General features: G+C 42.9%; 1 protein-coding gene across 4 annotated transcripts in view; it reads left to right on the top strand.

The window, feature by feature from the left end:
- The window catches only part of LOC122559357 (microtubule-associated protein 9-like), a 179,314-nt gene that overhangs the window by 109,646 nt on the left and 46,705 nt on the right, over positions 1–22,963 (top strand). For 3 of the 4 annotated variants that reach the window (XM_043708800.1, XM_043708803.1, XM_043708802.1), the window contains 2 exons: positions 13,442–13,606; positions 18,497–18,642. In XM_043708800.1, coding sequence (XP_043564735.1) covers positions 13,442–13,606; positions 18,497–18,642 — 311 coding nt within the window. The remainder of the gene's footprint in view (positions 1–13,441; positions 13,607–18,496; positions 18,643–22,963) is intronic. The other variant, XM_043708801.1, reaches the window with a different exon arrangement.

Below are 22,963 nucleotides of genomic sequence, written 5' to 3'. Positions count from 1 at the left end.
AAAGATGCATACAACATTCTTGCCTTCATCGATCAGGGCATTGAGTGTGAAAGTTGACAAAGTCATGTTGCAGCTGATAAACATTAGTTACGCCAATTTGGATTATTGTGTGCAATTCTGGTCACCACACTACAAGAAGGATTTGGAGACTTTGGAGAGAGTGCAAAAGTGTCTTACCAGGATGTTGCCTGAATTGGAGTGTATTATCTATGAGGAGAGGTTAGACAAACTGATAGTGTTATCGCTAGAGTGTTGGAGGCTAATGGGTGATGAGATAGAAGGATATACTTTTTTGAGAGGCATGCACAGAGTGTATAGTCAGTAGAAATGTCAAATACTAGTGAGAGGGGAAAGGTTTAAGGGAGAATTGTGAGTAAATGGGCGGCACAGTAGCACAGTGGTTAGCACTGCTGCCTCACAGCGCCTGAGACCTGGGTTCAGTTCCCGCCTCAGGCGACTGACTTGTGGAGTTTGCACGTTTTCCCCGTGTCTGCGTGGGTTTCCTCCGGGTGCTCCGGTTTCCTCCCACCGTCCAAAGATGTGCAGGTCAGGTGAATTGGCCATGCTAAATTGCCCGTAGTGTTAGGTAAGGGGTAAATGTAGGGGTATGGGTGGGTTGCGCTTCGGCGGGTTGGTGTGGACTTGTTGGGCCGAAGGGCCTGTTTCCACACGGTAATGTAATCTAATCTAATCTAAAAGTTTTTTACACAGAGGTTGGTCGATAACTGGAACATGCTGCTAGCGGATATGGTGGAAGCAGAATCGATAGCACTTGGACAGAAACAAGTAGAGGCAGGGAGTAGAGGAATATGAACCATGTGCAGGCAGGTGTGATTAGTTTAGAATGGCATTCTATACGACTCATATGGTGGTCTGAAGGGCTATACTATTGTGCGTAGTGGTATAGTGAGAATTCAGGTTGTAAGCATGAAGGGCAAGAGCAGCAAATCCAGGGATGTCAAGGAATATTGAGAATTTGGTTAAGAAAAGGAAGCATATAAAGAACATTAAAAACAGGGGAGAAGCTTCAGGAATGCATATAATCATCGATTTACGTAGCATAGAAACAGGCTGTTAAGCCTATCATTTCAACCAAGAAACGTCAAACTATACTAATTCTGTTTACCTGGCACTTATTCTGTAGTTGACTATGGACGAGCATCTTAAATGCTCTTCCAAATTGTTTGTAAATGCTGTGAGATTAGCTGCCTCCATCACCAATATATTCCATATTTCAACGGCCCTCTGGATGAATAAAATTCTTCCTTAGATCTCCTCCAACCACATGTTCATCATCTTAAACTAATGTTTTCTGGTCTTAAGACATATCTGCCATGGGGCAACGATCACCTCAAAGACTGATGAATGGACTGTCTAGTCTCCAATAATGCCAACTTTGCTAATGTTGCTCTTGCCTAGTGCACGCCATGTGCAATGTAACCTGTGCACCTCTGTCTAAGCTTTTCTGATCTGTACATCCTTGCTTACAACGATCTGCCTGTACTGCTCGTAATCAGAGCTTTTCACTGTACTTCCGTACATATGATAATAGATAACTCAATCAATTTGCATGATTTACCTCTATAATTCTGTATACCCCAAACAGATTCCCTCCCAGTCTGCTCTTTTCCAGGGAAAATAAATTCAGCCTAACCAGTCTCACCTCATAACTGAGACTTTCCATTCAGGTTAATCTTCTCTGCACCCTCTCCAGTGCAATCGCGTCTTTCTGATAGTATGGCGACCAAAACTGTGCACAGTATTCCATCTATGGTTTAACCAATGTTTTCTGAATTTTAACAAGACTTTCTAGCTCCTATATTCTATGCCCTGGTTACTGAAGGCAAGTATCCCATTTACTTTCTTTACATCTCCTCATTCAGTGGTCTGTGTATCATCTCATTGAGATGCCTTTCAAAGCATCTGGCAAACCCTACCAGCCGAGAAAGTCAAGAGTAGCAGGCAGATGGGAACGGCACCAGCTCTGTCTTCCCCTCCAACTAGCACATCTCTATGGATTGGAAATGTATTGTCATGCTTTTATTGTTGCTGGGTCAAAATCTTGAAACTTTTCAACATAACATCACTGTCAGAACAACGTCTTCACCTCATGGAAAGTAATACCCAGATACTTTCTGAAGGAGCAAAAGTGCTAGTGAATGCAATGATGCTCACATTCTGTAAAAGAATAAGAAAAGTCAAGTTTCACTCACTTTGCTACAGAAAGATTACTTACGTTACTGTCCCTGGGCAGTGGAGAGAAAAATATATGATTCAAGTCTGAGGAGCACAAAGCTATGTGGTGGTAGTAAGGGTGAGTGCACCAGCAATTAATGGATCACCACAGCAAAGAGCAAGACCAAAGAAGGCTGTGTTACTTGCCCACTGCCAGGCATCGGGACATCTGATCAGGTATAATGAAGAATCTACAATGGAAGTGGGAGCGCACAATCATTAAGATCCGTGTAGCTACCAACAACAAAGCAGGATAAGAAAAGAGCTTCTGTATAGTCACTATTGAAGAACTGGGCCCCACATTCAGAAGCAGAATCTTAACTGGAGTAATTTTTGGATTATGACCAGAGCCATATGCAAATTGACATAAGGTGAATAAGATCAGAGTAATGAATATGTGGCACAAAGCCTGGTAAAGAGAACTGGGTTCCAGTTCATACGCATTGGCATTAGCACTAAAGTTTGATACAGCTGCAACATGACTTCCCAATTTTTATATTTTGCCCTGACTGCTGAAAGCAAGCATACCATTTTGACCATCTTATTTAGTCGCGTTGCCACTTTCAGAGAACTGTGGACCTCTTTGCCTCAATCCCTCGGTATGTCAATGCTTTGAAGAATTCTGCCATTTACTGTATACTCTCATCCTGCAATAGACCTTCCAAAATGCATCACCTCATATTTATCAGCTTTAATTCCATCTGTTATTTCTCTGTCCAAGTTTCTAGCATATCTATATCCAGCTGTATATTCTGGCAATCCTCCTCATCATCTGCAGCTCCTCCAATCTTTGTCATCTGCAAACATGCTCGTCAGACCACCAACAATCTTTTCAATCATTGGATATATTACGATCAAAGGAATCTCAGCACTGATCTCTGTGGACTGGTTTGACAATTTGACAAACACCCTAGCAATGCTACTCTCTGACTTCTATAACCAAACCAGTACTGTATTTCATCTTACCAGCTCACCATAGATCACCACTGTACAAGGCTGTAGCAAATTCCTCCTCACCTCCCTCTACTTTAAAACACACATCACTTCCTTTTCCAAATCAGCCTTGGTTCAAATATGGGCAAAACAGCAGAATTCCAGAGGTGAGGTGAGAATGATAGTCCTTCAAGGAGACCGAGCAAAATTGGAATGTATGGCTATCAGAGGGCAAACTCTCAGCTGTTTGGAGTAGCACCTGATACATAGAAAGATGGTTGTGATTGCTGGGAAGGAGTCATCTCTGCAGGAGTTCTTGAGGGTAGTGTCCGAGGCCCAACATTTTCAGCTGCTTTATCAATGGCCTTCTCTCTATCACAAGGTCAAAGTGGGGATGTTCAGTGATGATTGCACAATGTTCAGCACAATTCAAGACATCTCCTACTGAAATAGTCCACATTCAAGTGCAATAACATCTGGCTTGGGTGGCATGGTGGTTCAGTGGTTAGCACTACTGCATCATGCTAAAATGCAGAGGCCGAATCCCTTTGCTAATTAAAACCAAACGCCTAGAAAAGGTCGCTGCGACTCATAATCGCCTAAAAGTGAGTAAAAAGAGAAATTGTAATTTCCACTATTTATTTTCCTAACTCTAATAGTGAACACTAAACAAAACTATTAACAAATCCAGATCCCTTTTTTTCTTAACTAATTACTACCTGACTCTGACTCTGTAAAATGCTGCTCCACTAACACAATTATTAAATATTACATTAACTTAATTTTTCAACGTCAATACAGATGGTCTTCTCTCCCATCAGGCTTCCTTCCTTTCCTTTCCAACTCTCCTCCCTGGGTCATCTTCCTTTTTACTGCTTTTACAGGGAAAGGTACATAGTGCCTTCTGAAGTTTCTTTTAGAGCAAGACATTAGACAGGCATTAGCTCTCTGGCTCTATGGCAATTTGTATGACCAATTTTCAAAATGCCCACTTTTTAAAATTCCCCCAACATAGTTCCTGCTCATTGATCCGATGTTGTCAATACAATAAATTCAAACAAAATTGGGTTTGAGTATCCCTGGGCATAATTTAAATTAATTGGTTAAATTTGAATTGTTGTCAAAACAGCACCCTAAACATAGGTATCCATTTAACAACTAATTATTAAATGTATCTATTTTGGAAAAGCCCATCTGTTAGCAATTCCATGTTCTTCCAGCCGGCTAGATTTTAAATTCTCTCCCTTTCTCCGTCTCTTCTCTCTCTTTTTGCTCAGCTAAGAACCTTCTCTCCCAACATGGCTCTTCTTTCCCTTTTTCTTCTCTCTTTCTTTTTGCGCCGCTAATAATCTTCTCTCCTTTTCTTTTTCGTGTTACTCAAACTGTTTTGTCTGCAATTGAATTTTAGCCATTTCCAAAGATTCTAATGGCCTTTGTGGCACATTTGAGCTATTTTGGTAATAACCTCATCTTTTTTCAGAGACACAGGCAATTCCAGCTCCACCTTGTCTGCCAATTGCAGCAGCTTTCCCTTGCTCACTTTTTGTAAAACTCCCAAAGTCACTTCTTCCACACCTGGAAAACATGTAGTAGCTGAAAGTGCCATTTCTCTCACTTTTAATCTAACCAAGTACAAGTATCTGAAATTAAGAAGATTCTTCCCACCTCAGTTTTATTTAAAGATCCAGGACACTAATTGCGAAGTATGTTTAAATCTGCTGGGACCTTTTGTTCAAATCTGTCCAGATTCTGTACCTGATCTGTCCAGATCTGCTAAACCAGTCCAACCTTGTCCAAATCCCAGACTGTATCTCTCCCAACCTGTCCAAATCCCAGACCAGCCCCCAAACTGTTAGACATGGAAGTCGAATCCCTCTGCTAATTAAAACTATCATCCAGAAAAACTTGCCTCGCCTCACAATCTGCTGAGTGAGTGAAAGAGAACTGCTAATTTCCATCATTTAAAAGGGAAATAGCTATTTATTTTCCTAACTAATAATGAACAGTAAACAAAACTAAACAAATCCAAGTCCCATTTTTCTTAACTAATTACTATCTAAAAATGCTGCTCCAATAACACAATTATTAAACATTACATTAACTTAATTTCTCAAAGTCAATACAGATGGTCTCCTCTCCCTTCAGTCTTCCCAACTCCGCTATCTTCTCCCTGGGTTTTCATTTTTACTGCTTTTACAAGAAAAGGTACCTTTTGATAGATAGTGCCTTCTGAAGTTTCTTTCAGAGCATGCTATTAGACGGGCAGTTAGCTCTCTGGTTCTATGGCAGTTGCTCTGACCAATTTTCAAAATGCCCTCTTGTTTTATCCCTCCACCATCGTTCCTGCTCATTGGTCCAATGTTGTCAATTCAAACTCATTTGGGTTTGAGTACCCTGGGCATAATTTAAAGTAATTGGTTAAATTTCAATTGTTGTCAAAACCTCAACCAAAACTTAGGTATCCATTTAACAGGTAGCCAATTGTTACGTGTTCTGGATTAGTGGTGCTGGAAGAGCACAGCAGTTCAGGCAGCATCCAAGGAGCAGCGAAATCCAAGGAGCCCGTCTCTTGGCTGTTCTGGCAGCTGACTATTTTAAATTTATTTTAAAATTCAGAAAACATTTTATATCTTAAAATGAACATACACTCGTTCAATTTCATAGTGCCAGGTACCCGGGTTCATTTCCACCCTCAGGCGACTGTCTGTGTGGAGTTTGCACATTTTCACTGTGTCCGAGTGGGTTTCTGCCAGATGCTGTGGTTTCCTCCCACTGTCCAAAGATGTGCAAATTGGGTGGATTGGCCATGTGAAATTCCCCAAGGATGTGTAGGATAAGTGCATTAGCCATGTGAAATGCAGGGTTACAAGGGATAGTGTTGAGGGATGGGTCTAGGTGAGATGCTCTTTGGAGGGTTAGTGTGAACTCATTGGGCCAAATGGCCTGTTTACACATTGAATGGATTCTACGAAACATTCCCCAGAATATTAATATATTTGTCTCTAGATTCACCATCCACCATGTCTTTCTCCTGTCTGAATACTGATGCAAAGTGGTGATTATGGATCTTACCCTCATCCTCAGGTTGTACTTGAATGGGGGAACCCTGTCCCGAGCTAACCTCTTGCTCCTTTTATAACATATAAGAAACCATAGGATTTTCCTTAATCTTCTTTTGCAAGATCATGTCATGGCCCTTTTTCTCCTAATTCCTTGTATCAGTTGTTTCCTGCTTTCTTTATATTCCTTGAGAGCTCTGTCTATCTTCAATCTAAATCATACACATGCTTCCGTTTTCTGTCCAAATAAGCTCCCAATATCGCTTGTCATCCAATGTTCCCAAATCCTTAATTTTCACAGGAACATCCAGGTCCTGAACTCTAACTAACTGGCCTTTAAAAGATTCCCACATGCCAGATGTAGATTTACTCTGAAACAGCCACCCCCAATCTACATACCCCTATTCCTGCCAAATATTATCGTAGTTTGTCTCTCCCAAGTACTAACACTTTCACCCGAGGACTATACACCCTTATGTGTAACTAACTTAAAATGTACGGAGATATGGTCACTGTTCCTGAATGGCTTTTGGGAGGACTGTAATACAACCCATCAAAGTAATCGTACCCTTCCTATTCCTGAGCTCTGCCCATATGGCCTCACGAGATGAGCCACCGAAGTTTCTTCCCGAAGTACAGCAGTCATATTCTCAGTAATCGGTAATGAAACTCTCCTATTTCTTTTACATCCCTCTCTGTCTCACTGGAAATATCTAAATCCTGGAACATTATTCCTCTTGAAACCAAAGGTGCCAAAATGAGGAAGAAAATGGCTGCATCTACTCTTGGCATGAAACATGGACATTGTTGGCTCTGTCTGTATTTATTGCCATTGAACTGGAATACTTGCCAGGTCATTTCAGAGCGCAGTTAGGTCTGGGATCACATGCAGCCAAATCAGGTAAAGATGGTGGATTGTCTTCATTAGTATTTGTGACAATTACTTTTATTTCCAGATCATTATTAAATTCAGATTTCACCATATGCCATGGTGGGAATCAAACCACCAGAATATTAGTCTGCATTACTCTTATAGTACCATTTCCACTATAGCGATTAACTGCTGACAGTATTTCTGCTGTTATTGTGAAACCAGACCAGGGCGTGCATTCACTCATGTGGACTTAGACTGAGGGGCGACCTTATAGGGGTTTATAAAATCATGAGGGGTATGAATAGGGTAAATAGACAAGGTCTTTTCTCTGGGGTGAGGGAGTCCAGAACTAGAGGGTATAGGTTTAGGGTGAGAGGGGCAATGTTTTCATCCGGAGAGTGGTGCGTATGTGGAATGGGCTGCCAGAGGAAGTGATGAAAGCTGGTATAATTGCAACATTTAAAAGGCATCTGGATGGGTATATGAATAAGAAGGGTTTTGAGGGGTATGGGCCAGGTGCTGGCAGGTGGGACTAGATTGGGTTGGAATATCTGGTCGGCATGGACAGATTGGTCAGAAAGGTCTGTTTCCATGCTATATATCTCTAATACTCTATGACTTGTTGGCCAACTAGATGCTGGCATCTGCAGAATTGCTGCCGTAATGCCCCTTTCTCTTCCTTTTCCTTATCCCCACCAGATAAAGGATCAGAGATGAGGAAGACTTTAGGGGATAGTTTGTGATTTGGGGGCTCATAAGGTGAGTGTTGCAGGGAGTCAGAACGACAGAAAGGGGAATGCCTGTCAGAGCCACCCTCTTCCCTAGGAGTTGGCTTCCTTGGTCTAGCAGCTCAGGAATTTACTCTAATTTAACCCAACCAAACTGACAATAATTTGCACAGTGACGTGCAGTTTGGGTTCAACCAGGGCCACCCAGCTCCTGAGCTCATTACAGCCTTATTTAAAACATGGATAAAACAGCAGAATTCCAAAGCTGGTGTGAGAGTGAAAGTCATTGATATCAAGGCTGCATTCGACCGAGTGTGGCATCAAGGAGACCAAGCAATACTGGAATCAATGGATATTGGGGCAAATTCTCTGCTGGTTGGAGTCATTACCTGGTATATAGGAAGATGGTTGTGATTGCTGGAGGTGCATTATCTCAGATCCAGGACAGCTCTCCAGAAGATCTTAAGAGCCCTCGGCCTAATCACTCAGCTGCTTCATTAATGACCTTTGCTCCATCATAAGGTCAGAAGTGGGAATATTCACAGATGACTGCACAATGTTCAGCATTATTTGTGTCATCTCAGATACTGAAACAGTCCAGGCTCAAATGCAACAACATCTGGATTGGACAAGTAGCAAGGAACATTTGCACTGCACAAATACCAGGCAATGGTCATCTCTAATAAGTGACAATTTCACCATCACCCATTGACATACATTGTTACCATCGCTGAATCCCTCAATATCAGCAGGCTGTGGCTTCCATTGAAGAGAAACGCAATTGGACTTGCCACATGAACACTGTGACTACATGAGCAGATCAAAAGCTAGGTGTACTTCAGCGAGTAATACACCGGCTGGCTCCCCAAAACCTGTCCACCGTCTACAAGACACAAGTCAGGAGTGTGATAGAATGCTCCCCACTTGCCTGAATGGGTACAGCTCCAACAAGAAGCTTGACATCATCCAGGACAAAGCAGCCTGCTTGCCTGTCACCACATCCACAAGCATCCATTCCATCCACCATTGATGCTCAGTACCAACAGTGTGTACTATCCACAAGATGCACAAAAATTCACCAAAGATCCTCAGATAGCACCTTCCAAATCCATGATCACTGCATATTAAAGGACAAGGGCAGCAGATATGTGGGAACACCACCCCCTGCAAGTTTCCCTCCAAGTCATTCACCATCCTGACTTGAAAAACTTCATAATTCCTTCACTGTCATTGGCTCAAAATCCTGGAATTCCCTCCTTAACAACTTGTTCAACCCACAAGACATAGACATCAACAGTTCATGAAGGCAGATCACCACCTCCTTCTTAAGGGCAGCAAGAGACAGGCAATAAATGCTGGCCAACCAGTGATGCCCACATCCCAAAAATGAATACAAAATAAGTCTGCATGCATAGTAATGGGATAGCCTAAAGATGTCTTGTTTTGCCTGGAGCTGCTAATTAAGAATTGACAACTTAAAGTCCTTAATTTTCATCAGTTTGGATCAACCACTGCCTTTCCCAATTTTTACTTAATTTCTGATGTGCTGCTGAGGCAAGCTGTCTTCACATTGCCACCTTCTTTCCTGTCTGCCACTTTCGTTGCCTGCTAATGTGGAGAAAACTTCTCCCATAGGGTTAATATTTCAGCTGAATTACCTTTAGTTCAGAGCCAAAACAAGGACCTGGAAGAGCGCATGAAACTGCACCAGTTTTTATCCTGAGAAGAAACATGCAAACATGCAAATTAGGAGCAGAAACCTGTTTTGCCATTCTATAAAACTGAGCTAACAGCCAGTCTTCTATGCATGCCAGAATGTTACTCTTTACAACATGAACTCCTGCTGTGCACAATAACATTTTATGTGGTACCTTGTGAAAGGCCTTCTGGAAGTCCATTCATCAGCAAGTTCCCCTTTATCCACTCTGAATGTTTCTCATCAAAGAATTTAAATAAATTGGTTAACCATAATTTCCCTTTCACTGAACTGTGCTGAGGCCTTCCTAATTGCCTTTGGGTTTTCCAACTTCTAACCACCTTGATGATTCTAACACCTCAACCATGACAAAGTTAATATCAAGCTAACTGACCTTCTATTTGCTATTTTCTGCCTTGTTCTGTCCATGAATAGGGGCTATGTTTGTTACTTTCCAGTCTGTTGGAACTTGTCCAGAATTGAATACATTTTTGAAAATTAACCATTGCACCTACTATGGCATAGGTTTAAGGTGAGAAAAGAAAGATTTATATGGGACCTGACAGGCTGTTATCAGGCAGAGGGTGGTGCCTGTATAGAACGAGCTGCCAGAGGAGGTGTTGGAGGAAAGTGTAAATTAGGATATTTAAAAGGCATCTGGATAGGTATCCAAACAGGAAGGTTTAAAGGAATACGGGCCAAACGCTGACAAATGCGACTTGATCAGATGAGCAAATGGGCCGAGAAGTGGCAAATGGAGTTTAAATTAGATAAATGTGGAAAGGCAAATCAGGGCAGGACTTATACACTTAATGGCAAGGTCCTGGTGAATGCTACTGAACAAAGAGACCTTAGAATGCAGGTTCATACTTCCTTGAAATTAGAGTTGGCGATAGACAGATAATGAAGAAGGCGTTTGGTTTCCTTGCCTTTATAGGTTAATACATTGAGTATAAGAATTGGGAAGTCATGTTGCAACTGTACAGGACATTGGTTAGGCCACTTTGGGAATACTGTGTTCAATTCTGGTCTTCCTGCTATAGGAAGGATGTTGTGAAACTTGAAAGGGTTCAGAAAAGATTTATAAGGATGTTGCCAGGTTGGAGGGTTTGGACCTTCACAAAATTTTTTCGTCACTTAGAATATAGAGAATAGAAATATATAGCACAGGAACAGGCCATTCGGCCCATGATGTCATGCCAAACATGGCACCAAATTATATTAATCCCTTCTGCCTGGCCTTCGTCCATAATCCCTCATTCCTTGCACCGTGCTTGACAGGGCCCTCAACTACATCCAATCTATCACTTGTGCTTCCACCCTTCCATCAATTACAACAGTGTGATCAGATCCCTCTTGTTCTTACTTTTATCCAATCAATCTAGTCATTCAAAGGATCATTCTCCACCATTTCAGACAATTCCAACAGAATGCCACCACCAAACACATCTTCCCCTCACTCCACCATGCGCATTTGGCAGGGATCGTTCCCTCTGGGATATCCTAGTCCATTCCTTGACCATCAACACTACCCCCCTTCCCATGTAATCGCAGAAGGTACAACACCTGCCCTTTCATGTCCTCCCACCTCACCATCCAAGGGCATAAACAGCTTTTCCAGGTTAAACAGCATTTCACCTGTACCTACTTCAATCTTATGTATGTATGTACAGCACCCATTGTGTCTGACTCAGTATTGGAGAAACCAAACACAGATTGAGTGACTGTTTTGCAGGACACCTCTGATCTGTTTGCAAGCCTGACCCTGATCTTCTCATTGTCATTTTAACAGTGTCCTGTTGCATGCCCATTGTCTGTCCTCGGCATACTGGAAAGCCCCAGCAAATCACAACAAAAACTGGAGAAGCAACATCTCATCTTAAACTAGGCACTTTACAACCTTCTGGGCTTGATATTGAGTTCAAGACCTTCAAATTGTGAACCCATCCCTTCCTTTTTTTAGCTTTGCTTGTTACATTCTCTATCACTATGTCCTCTCTCCCCTCCCCCAACTCCAGTAGGAGTCTTTCTTTTTTCCAGTTTGGCAGTTGGACACACTATTGTTCTGCTGATCTTTACGGGGTCCTATTCTGTCCATAGTCCTTCTTTTGTCCATAATGTATTTGTGGAATCCCTTTGGATTCTCCTTAGCCCTATCTGGTAAAGCTAACTTATGTCACCCTTTTGCCCTCCTGATTTCCCTCTTGAGAATAGTCCTACTGCCCTTACACTCTTCTAGGGATTCACTAGATCCTGCTGTCTACACCTGAAGTATGCTTCCTCCTTTTCCTTGGCCAAAACGTCAATTTCTCTAGTCATCCTGCATTCCCTACACCTACTAGCCTTGTCCTTCACACTAACAGGAACATACTGTTGTTATCTCATTTTTGAAAGTCTCTCACTTTCCAGCCATCCTTTTACCTGTGAATATCTGCCACCACATAACTTTTGAAAGTTCCTGCCTAATACCGTTAAAATTGGCCTTCCTCCAATTTAGAACTTTAATTTTTAGAACAGGTCTATCCTTTTCTGTAACTATTACAAAACTGATGGAATTATGATACTGGCCCCAAAGTGTTCCCCCAATGACACCTCAGTCACTTGCCCTGCCTTTATTCCCAAGAGAAGATCAACCTTTGCTCATTCTCTGGTAGGTACACCACATACTGAATAAGAACATTTTCTTATACACACTTAACAAATTCCAGTCCATCCAAGCCCTTAACACTATGGCAGTCCCAGTCTATGTTTTGGAAGTTAAAATCCACTACCATTACAATCGTATTCTTCTTACAGATAACCCTGAGATTGCCTTAGAAATTTGCTTCTCAATGACCTGCTGACCAATGGGGGGGTGGGGTCAAAAGTACAATCCCAATAAGGTGATCATCCCTTTCTTATTTCTCAATTTCACCCAAGTAACTCCACTCAATATCCTCCCTAAATCACACAACACCAGGTTATAGTCCAACAAGTTTATTTGTCAGAACAAGATTCGGAGCGCTGTTTCTTTCGTCAGGTAGTTTAGATACCCTCCAGTGTGGAAACAGGCCATTTAGCCCAACAAGTCCACACCGACCCTCCGACTAGTAATCCACCCAGACCCATTCCCCTATATTTACCCCTGACTAATGCACTTAACACTATGGGCAATTTAGCACGGCCAATTTACCTGATCTGCATGTCTTTGGACTGTGAGAGAAAACTGGAGCACCTGGAAGAAACACACGCAGACACGGGGAGAACATGCAAACTCCATACAGGCAGTGGCCCTAGGCCACTGTGCCGCCTTATTTTTAACTTTGTCCACCAGTTCAACACTGGCAACTCCACATTATATAGCTATAATGTTATCCCTAACCAAAAATGACATTTCCCCACTCCCTTTCCTCCTTTCTATCTCTCCTATAGAATCTATATCCTGGAATATTAAACTGCCAGTCCTATCCATCCCATAGCCACGTTTCCGCAGTCCAATGTTTCCAACCATACCTGAGTTCACCTACCTTACTTGTCAGGTCTCTTGCATTGAAGTAAATTTGGTTTATCAGTCTTACATCGCCCTCTGCCATGATCTTGCCTGCCATGACTGTCAGATTTGCTCCTTTGCTCAACTGCACCAGCCTTAGCCGATCTCTTCTCTCACGATCTCTCTGGGGCCTCCCCTTACTGGTTTAAATCATCCCAAGTAGCTCTAGCAAATCTCCCCACCAATATATTAGTCCCCTTCCAAATCAGTGCAACCTTCCCTTCTTATATAGGTCATTCCATTCCAGAAGAGATTCCAATGATCCAAAAATGAGAGCATGGTGCAAAGGGAATGTTGGTTGGGAAATCCTGCTTGGTTAATTTGCATTTTAATTTTTTTTTACATTTTTGAAGATGATTCTAAGATTTAACTGTTGTTCTTTTAAAGGAGAAGCTTGAAAGCAAAAAGGAAGCAAAGGTTTCATTTGAGGCCTGGAAGGCAAAGAAAAAAAGTGTGCTTAAAGAATCCTCCAGCAAGAAGAAAGAGGAGGAAAAGAAAAAGCAACAAGCAGAAGTAGAGAATGAACAGCGGAAGGAAGTAGCAAAGAAGGCAGTGAGAAATATTTATTCTGATCTATTATTATGTGGAATTTTAACTGACAAGATAATGGAGTAATGGACAGAACCCCACTGGTCCTCACCTACCACCCCACCAACCTCCATATACATCGTATCATCCGTCGTCATTTCCGCCAACTCCAAACGGACCCCACCACCAGGGATATATTTCCCTCCCCTCCCCTATCAGCGTACCGAAAAGACCACTCCCTCCGTGACTCCCTCGTCAGGTCCACACCCCCCATCAACCCAACCTCCATTCCCGGCACCATCCCCTGCAACCGCAAGAAATGCAAAACTTGTGCCCACACCTCCCCCCTTACTTCCCTCCAAGGCCCCAAGGGATCCTTCCATATCTGCCACAAATTCACCTGCACCTCCACACACATCATTTATGCATCCGCTGCACCCGATGTAGCCTCCTCTATATCGGGGAGACAGGCCGCCTACTTGCGGAATGTTTCAGAGAACACCTCTGGGACACTCGGACCAACCAATCCAAACACCCCATAGCTCAACACTTCAACTCCCCCTCCCACTCCACCAAGGACATGCAGGTCCTTGGACTCCTCCATCGCCAGACCATAGCAACACGACGGCTGGAGGAAGAGCGCCTGATCTTCCGCCTAGGAACCCTCCAACCACAAGGGATGAACACGGATTTCTCCAGTTTCCTCATTTCCCCTCCCCCCACCTTGTCTCAGTCAAATCGCTCGAAGTTAGCACCACCTTGACCTCCTTCTGCCTATCGCATTTCCAATACCCCTCTTCCAAGTCCCTCCTCCCTATCTTTTATCTTAGCCTGCTGGACACACTTTCCTCATTCCTGAAAAAGGGCTTATGCCCGAAACGTCGATTCTCCTGCTCCTTGGATGCTGCCTGACCTGCTGTGCTTCTCAACTGTCAGGGAGCATACCTCCACCAGTCAATCTCTCTAATGAGAGAACAATCATTTGCTTTGTGCGATAATGATGATTTTAAATTTTACTTTCACTAAATGCATGTGTGCCAAATCTCCAGTTATGACCATTTCATCAATGAGGCAAATCATATGTGGATTGCTTCAATGGCTGGATCGCCACATAGAACATATAACAGCACAGCAGGGGAACAGGCCCTTTGGTCCTTAACTTGGTGTTGCGTTAAGAAAACATATGGTGTTTTGGCTTTCATTACAAGGGAGATCAAGTTTAAGAGCTGTGAGGTTTTGCTGCATCTCTATAGGAGCCTGGTGAGACCACACTTGGAATATTGTGTCCTGTTCTGGTCACCCTATTATAGGAAAGATACAGAGGCTTTGGAGAGGGTACAAATAAGGTTTACCAGGATGCTGCCTGGACTGGAGGGCTTGTCTTACGAAGAGAGGTTGACTAAGCTTGGACGTTTCTCTCTGGAGAGAAGGAGGAAGAGAGGTGACTTGATCGAGGTGTACAACTAATAAGATGCATGGTTAAGTCACTCGCCAGGGACTTTTCCCCAGGGCAGGATTGACTGACATGAGGGGTCATAGTTTTAAGATATTTATCTTACATTAGGATTAATCCTCAGCACAACATCGTGGGTCAAAGGGCTTGTTCTATGCTGTACTTTTCTATGTTCTATGTAATCCAGCTGTCCTTATCCTGTGTTTGAGGAGTGACCATCTCCCTGTACGTTCTCTCAATTTCTCCCTCAGCCTCCCGGATGATTCATAATTCATCCAGCTCCAGCTCCAGTTCCCTAATTCGGTTTTCGAGGAGCTGGACTTGGGTGCACTTCCCGCAGATGTAGTCAGCAGAGATATGTGAAGTGTCTCTCACCTGCCACATTTTGCAGAAGGAACATGTAACTGCCCTATCAGCCATACCCCACTAATCTGAAAGCCCACAGAGGAGTAGACAAGGAAAAGAAGAAAAGAAAAAAAAAAGAGAAAACCTGAAAACTTATCGAGTTTACAGACTCTTAGTAAGGTTAGAGGAGGTGGGTGGAAGGGAGGCCCTACGGTGTAGGGTCTCAGGTTTAGATCTCACCCACTTAAAAATTTCCTGGGATCCCTCGTTTCTCTCCGCCCTCTCTCCTCGCCGCTCTGTTAAATTTGGAGGCCTGACTCTCGAGGTAAGTCCCTTTTTAAGTGGGCTTGGTTCAAGAACTCCCCACATTCATTCGGGCTTGGTCCAGGAGTTCCCCACATACATTCAGGACACTACCAATGCCCTTCACCTCCTGTATGACATTTGTTTCTCCAGCCCCCAATGCCTTACCTTCACCATGACATCCAGTCCCTGTACATGTTCAATCATCATGACAAAGGGCTCTAAGCCCTCTGTATCCTGCTCTCCTGCCGACCCAACCAGTCCCTTTTCCACCAACACACTCATTCGATTGGTGGAACTGGTCCTCGCCTTCAACAACTTCTCCTTTGAATCCTCCCACTTCCTTCAGATCAAACGGGTAGTCATGGGCACCTGCCTGGGTCCTCACAAACCTGCCTCTTTGTAGGATATGCAGAACATTCTGTCTTCCGCAGTTACACTGGCACCACCTTTTCCACCGCTACATTGTTGACTCTATCGGCGTCCCCTCGTGCTCCCACAAGGAGGTTGTACAGTTCATCACTTCACTAACACCTTACACCCTGACCTTAAGTTCACTTGGACCATCTTGGACACCTCCCTCCCCTTCATGGATCTCTCTATCTCCATCTCTGGTGACCAAAAACACATGGAAATCTATTTTAAATCCACCGACTCCCACAGCTACCTCTTCCCCCACTGCCTCCTATAAAAACACTGTACCTTACTCCTAATTCCTCTGCCTTTGCCATATCTGCACCCAGAAGGAGCAATTCTACTCCAGGACTTCCCTGATGGCCTCCTATTTCAAGGACCACAATTTCCCCTCCGACATGATCAACAATGCCCTCCAGTGCATCTCCTCCATAACCCACGCCTCTGGCCTTGAATCCCACTCCTCCAACCTCAACAAGGATAGAATCCTCCTCGTCCTCACCTTCCACTCCACCAATCTCCAGTTACTGCGCATTATCCTCCACCATTTCCATCACTTACAATCAGATCCTACCACCGCAGATATACTTCCTTCCCCAGGTGTAAAACCTGCACCCACAACTTCCCCCTCACCTCCATGGAAAGCTGCAGAGGATCTTTTCACACCATGGGCGGGTTGGACCGAAGGGTCTGTTTCCATGCTGTACATCTCTATGACTCTATGACCTCATCTACTGTGTTTGCTGCTCTCAACGTGGTCTCCTTGACATCAGATAGGCAGGACACCAACTCGCAGAAGGTTTCAAGGATCATCTCTGGGACACACGCATGAACAACCCCACCACCCTGTTGCCGACCATTTCAACTCCCCCTCCCACTCCACTAAGGGTCTTGGTCCTCCGCCACCTCCAAATCAAAGCTACCTGACAACTGGAGGAAGAATGCCTTATCATCCGTGTTGGGACCCTCGAAACACATGGCATCAACTCGACTGACTAGTTTCCAAATCTCCCCTTCCCCCACCTCATCCCAGATCCAACCCTCCATCCTCTTGAAATGTCCTATCTATCCATCTTCCTTCCCACCTTTCTACTTCAACCTCTCCACCGTCCTACCACCATCACCACTCACCTGGATCTACTTATCGCCTGCCCAGCCACCTTCCCCCACCCCACCCTGCTATTTTTCTCTCAGCCCCTCCCAACCCCCTCTTCCCTCCCGACACTCTTGATGAAGTGCTTATGCCCGAAATGTCAACTCTCCTACTCCTCAGATGCTGCCTGACCTGCTGTGCTTTTCCAACAACACACTTCTCAACTCTGATCCCCAGCATCTGCAGTCCTTACATTTCCCCTGGCCCTCAATATACTCTTTCTGCTTCCCCTCTCATTGCTGTGATGAGGTGTACACCCAAGTGAGATTCCATCCACCTTTCTGGCCCTCATATGGAAAATCATTGAACCTCTTGTGTCACTTTATTCATTTTGAAGAAGACGCATTTGTGCTGCTCAATTCTTCGATCACTTCCACCACACTTGTTTGATTTGAGACCCTCTTTCTCCCAATGATGGGTTACAGCGCTTCACTGTACTCCTTTATAGGGTAAAGGATTAATTATACTTTTAATAATCACTATTGAGCATCTGTGCAAGAAGCCGTTGCAATGATGATATTAGAAAAAGATGGAACTGGTCTGAATAAGTTTTCTCTTATCCACACCCATGCCCTGTGTTGCGTTTAGTACAACCTATTAATGTTCATTTACCTGTGCTTAAACTTAAGACCATAACATTAATTTAGAATTCAGCCATTCTGACCCCTACAATAGCCTGTTTATCTAGAGATCGTTCCATTGATGGAGGGGATAATACTCACTTCTGCATTCTATGACAGGTCAGGAACCCCGGAGTAGGATGCTTATGTTTTGTTTGAGTTAAACATCTATGACAGTCCCTCCTCCTCTATAAACAAACTGGTTCCTGGCTGGATTTTGTCCTCCTCTTCTGCAAAAACATCAGTTCCATTAAAATTTTGATTGTTGATTCAAATTTTGTATTTAATATAAGAAACACTTGTTCTTGGTCCTTAGAACCCAACTTTTACTTTCCTAATCATAAATATCTAACATGATAGGCTTTGTTTTGTCCATTTTTAGCAATGCGGACTAATCAGAGATGTCAAGATTAGAGTGGTGCTGGAAAAGCACAGCGGGCAAAAGCCCTTAAACGTCGATTTTCCTGCTCCTTGGATGCTGCCTGACCTGCTGTGCTTTTCCAGTACCACTCTAATCTTGACTCTGATCTCCAGCATCTGCAGCCCTCACTTTCGACTAATCAGAGATGTGTTAATCTAGTAGTTACATTAACGAACAATTCAACTAAATGTCCTTTTTCTGATAGGCTTTTGAAAAATGGAAAGAAGAGAAAGATACGCATCAGATGGAAAAGCTTAAGAAACAAAAAGAAATTGAGAAAGAGAAAAAGAGAAAAGAAAGGGAACATGTAACTGAAAAGAAGACAGAAAATATTGCAGCATTAATTAAGTGGTAGGCAAATTGCATCCTTGCATTGTTCTAAAACTGTATGTTCAGGCGCATGCAGATTACATTTGTTAAATTCATGCTATTATCTGCAAGTTATACGGGAACATTGAATATTTCCCATGATTAGGTATTTACAAAGCCTCCTAATTATCCCCAATATCCATACGATTAATACCCCTGAACAGAGATTTTCTCTGCTGTTGTCTGTGAAGATTACTGTAATTGATGAGTTGCATCATGAGTTTGGATTTTGCATCAGAGCACAAACATGAAGAACTTAAAATTTGTGTCACTTTTCTCTGCTGAGTCAAAAATGGGAATTCTGACTCTGAAATATCTTGTGCTTCCATCTCCCAGATTCGTTATTGTCAAATGACTTGGCACTCTACTCACAATGTTTATATGAGTTGCTCCTGGTTTGTAGTAGTTCTGCTGGATGTTGCTGATGTCTGATTACTAGGCCATTGTTGACCTGGGTGAGGCGCTATCCCTTAACACTAAGTATCAAAGAACAAGCAGGACTGCATATTACTGACACCTCTCATGAGTTTGTTGACCTGGTCAAGCTTCACACCTTACTTCATAAGCCCTTGCACAAAGCTTAGTTATGAAGGAGTCAAATTATTGAGGAACCTTTTACTCAGATTTTGGAGGAAGAAGTGTATTCCACCAAGTACACACCCCAGAGATATTTTTGGGTTATGAATATGTTACCCATATTTGCCTAACAATATTGTACCTACAAATGTAATTCCAGCAGGTAAAACATTATAGGTGATAGTCATGGCATGTTAATGAAGACACAGAGGTTCCTGAGTTTTCAAGATGGGTAGGCTTCGAGAGTGTGGTGCTGGAAAAGCACAGCAGATCAGGCAGCATCCAAGGACCCTTCATCAGGAACCATGAAGAGCTTATGCCCAAAATGTCAATTCCCCTGCCCCTTGGATGCTACCTGATCTGCTGTGCTTCTCCAGCACCACACTCTTGACTCTGATCTCCAGCATCTGCAGTCCTCACTTTCTCCAAGATAAGTAGGCTGACCCATATAAGAACATAATATTAAAACTTTAACCCACCATCTTGAAACAGAACATTTGCTGCCCACCCAGTGAAGTTCTCTGGTTGTCCTTCTAAACTTCATGTGAGCCTGGAAGACTCCTTCCAGTGGCTTTTATTTTCCATAAAATTTTGTTTTGAAACTACATAATTATCTTTCCAATACAAAATGAAAGAATGAACTTAAAATTTGTGAAGAGATTAATAATTATCATTTTCATGTCTGAGATGTAACATGTTACTTTTCATTTCCTCACTGTTCAAGGCACCAAACATTCCATAGTGAAGTAGCAATTTGTGATTTTTGTTTAATTTTAGTATTTTGTAATCACTACTTACAGGGTGAACTCCTCTGCATTGGGGAGACCTAATGCTGATTGGGTAGTGCTGATCATAGTCCAGTTCACAAGCATGACTTGAAGTGTCTGGGGATCTGTGACATTAATTCACCCCAGTCTTGCTTTCATGCTCACATCCTTGGCTGAGAGCAATGTTCCAACGAAACTCAGTGCAAGTTTGAGGAACGGCAGTTCATCTTTTGATTAGGCACTTACAGTATTCCAGACTCAACGCTGAGTTCAATCATTTTGACTGTAAACTCATTTTTATTTATTTCTTTGTACTCCTAAATTTCTCTTTCCTTCCTTATTTATGCTTTAAAATAATAGCACAACTGCTCTTGGCACATATTTTGTTTCCTTGTTTCTTTGCATGTCAGTTCAGTCCTTTAAGACTAACATTTCTGTCATTCAAATATCTCTTCCTTTCATCCTTTACCTAATCATTCTTTGATCAAAACTTTTCACGGTCTTTGCCTGAAATGGATGAAAACTTGTGCTGCTTCCAAGAGCCAGGCAGATGAACTGCATTTGAGGGAGGCCATAATTATGAATCTCAATGGTGGAATGGACTTTAGCAATCCAATTCTGAAAACTTTAGAGATAGGTCAAATTTCCTGATTGCTAGAATCAGGAGGCATTTTTACATTTGTACTTGGATTTCATGAATACTCATGAAAATACCAGCTCAGATAAACAATTGTGTATAATAGGCATTCAGCTTGCAAAGATATTTAGGAACAGTGGAGAGCCCAGAGTAACACATGCGAAAGTAAAAAGATTAGCATAGGCTTAGAGGATCAGAAGTAGAGAAGAAGTGTCAAGCACAATGCTGACTCGATGGATCACTGCCATGTGTTTGCAGATCACCCCAATCTATATAATGATGGCACAGAACAATCCTGTTATCCTTTTTGACATGAAAGTAATGAAATTAGTGAATAGAATACAGAATATCCTTTATTGTCACATTGTAGAAGTACAGTGAAAAGCTTTTACAAATGCTGCCTTTTATGGTGCCACCTTAGGTACAAGTACCAAAGTACAAATCTTGGATGCAGTAGAGAAATAAAAAATAATTTAAAAAATAAGTTTGAAAGAAGACATTATGAAAGGATTGACATTACAGTAAAGTAAAAAAATTCAACATTACATTGTAGCAGCTCAGCAGAATGCCTCCACATGTAGTCTGACCGCCTGCACCAGACCGCAGTCCAACAGCCATCTGCTCCAAGCCTCCAATCCGCTCTGTACCAAGGTAAGTTCCAGGACAGCCTCCCTCGCGCCGGTCTCCGCCTGGGACTGCCTCCTGTCACGCTGTTCTAGAGCTTGCTGCCCACATACTGCTCCAGGACTGTCAGCCCATGCACCATTGTGGGATTTGCTGCCTGCATTCTGTCCCGAAATTCATAGCTTACACGCCTTTCTATGCTCACTGAGCATAGAACATTACCGTGTAGTGCAGGCCCTTCGGCCCTGGATATTGCGCCAACCTGTGAAACCAACCTGAAGCCCATCTAACCTACACTATTCTATTTTCATCCATCTGTCTATCCAATGACCATTTATATGCATTTAAAGTTGGCGAGTCTACTACTGTTGCAGGCAGGGCATTCCACACCTCTACTACTCACTGAGTAAAGAACCTACCTCTGACATCTGTCTGATATCTATCACCCCTCAGTTTAAAGCTATGTCTCCTTGTGCTAGCCATCACCATCCGAGGAAGAAGGCTTTCACTGTCCACGCTATCTAACCCTGTGATTTTCTTATATGTCTCAATTAAGTCACCTCTCAACCTTCTTCTCTCTAACAAAAACAGTCTCAAGTCCCTCAGCCGTTCCTCCTACGTTCTTCTCTCCATACGGGGCAACGTCCTAATAAATCTCCTCTGCACCCTTTCCAAAACTTCCTCATCCTTCCTATAATGCAGTGACCAGAACTGTACACAATACTCCAAATGTGGCCGCACCAGAGTTTGTACCCCTTGCAGCATGGCCTTATGGTTCCGAAACTCAATGTCTCTACCAATAAATGCTAACACACCATTTGTCTTCTTAACAACCCTACCAACCTGGGTGACAACTTTCAGGGATCTATGTACCTGGACACCGAGATCTCTCTGCTCATCTACACTACCAAGATTCTTAGCATTAGCCCAGTATCTTTATTCCTGTTGCTCCTTCCAAAGTGAATCACCTCAAACTTTTCTGCATTAAACTCCATTTGCCACCTCTCAGCCCGGCTCTGCAGCTTATCTATGTCCCTCTGTAACCTGCAACGTCCTTCAGCACTGTCCATAACTCCACCAACCTTAGTGTCATCTGCAAATTTACTAATCCATCCTTCTGTGCCCTCATCCAGGTCATTTATAAAAATGACAAACAGCAGTGGCCCCAAAACAGATCCTCGTGGTACACCACTAGTAAATGAACTCCAAGATGAACATTTCCAATCAACCACCACCCTCTGATTTATTTCAGCTAGCCAATTTCTGATCCAAACTGCTAAATCACCCTCAATCCCATACCTCCACATTTTGTGCAATTGCCTACTGTGGGGTACCTTATCAAGCGCCTTACTGAAATCCATATACACCACATCAACCACTTTACCCTCATCCACCTGTTTGGTCACCTTCTCAAAGAATTCAATATGGTTTGTGCAGCACGACCTACGCTTCACAAAACCGTGCTGACTATCCTATCTCTTATAATCTTTTCCAACAGTTTATCCACAACTAATGTAAGGCTAACTGATCTATAATTACCAGGGTTGTCTCTACTCCCTTCTTGAATAAAGGGACAACATGTGCTATCCTCCAGTTTTCTGGCACTATTACTGTAGACAAAGACCACAGTACTGTAGTACTGTAGATAAAGACCACAGCCAAAGGTCTGCAATCTCCTCCCTGGCTTCCCAGAGAATCA

Source organism: Chiloscyllium plagiosum, chromosome 19 (assembly GCF_004010195.1).
Source record: "Chiloscyllium plagiosum isolate BGI_BamShark_2017 chromosome 19, ASM401019v2, whole genome shotgun sequence".
Lineage (NCBI taxonomy): Eukaryota > Metazoa > Chordata > Chondrichthyes > Orectolobiformes > Hemiscylliidae > Chiloscyllium > Chiloscyllium plagiosum.
This window is presented reverse-complemented; position numbering and strand designations above follow the sequence as displayed.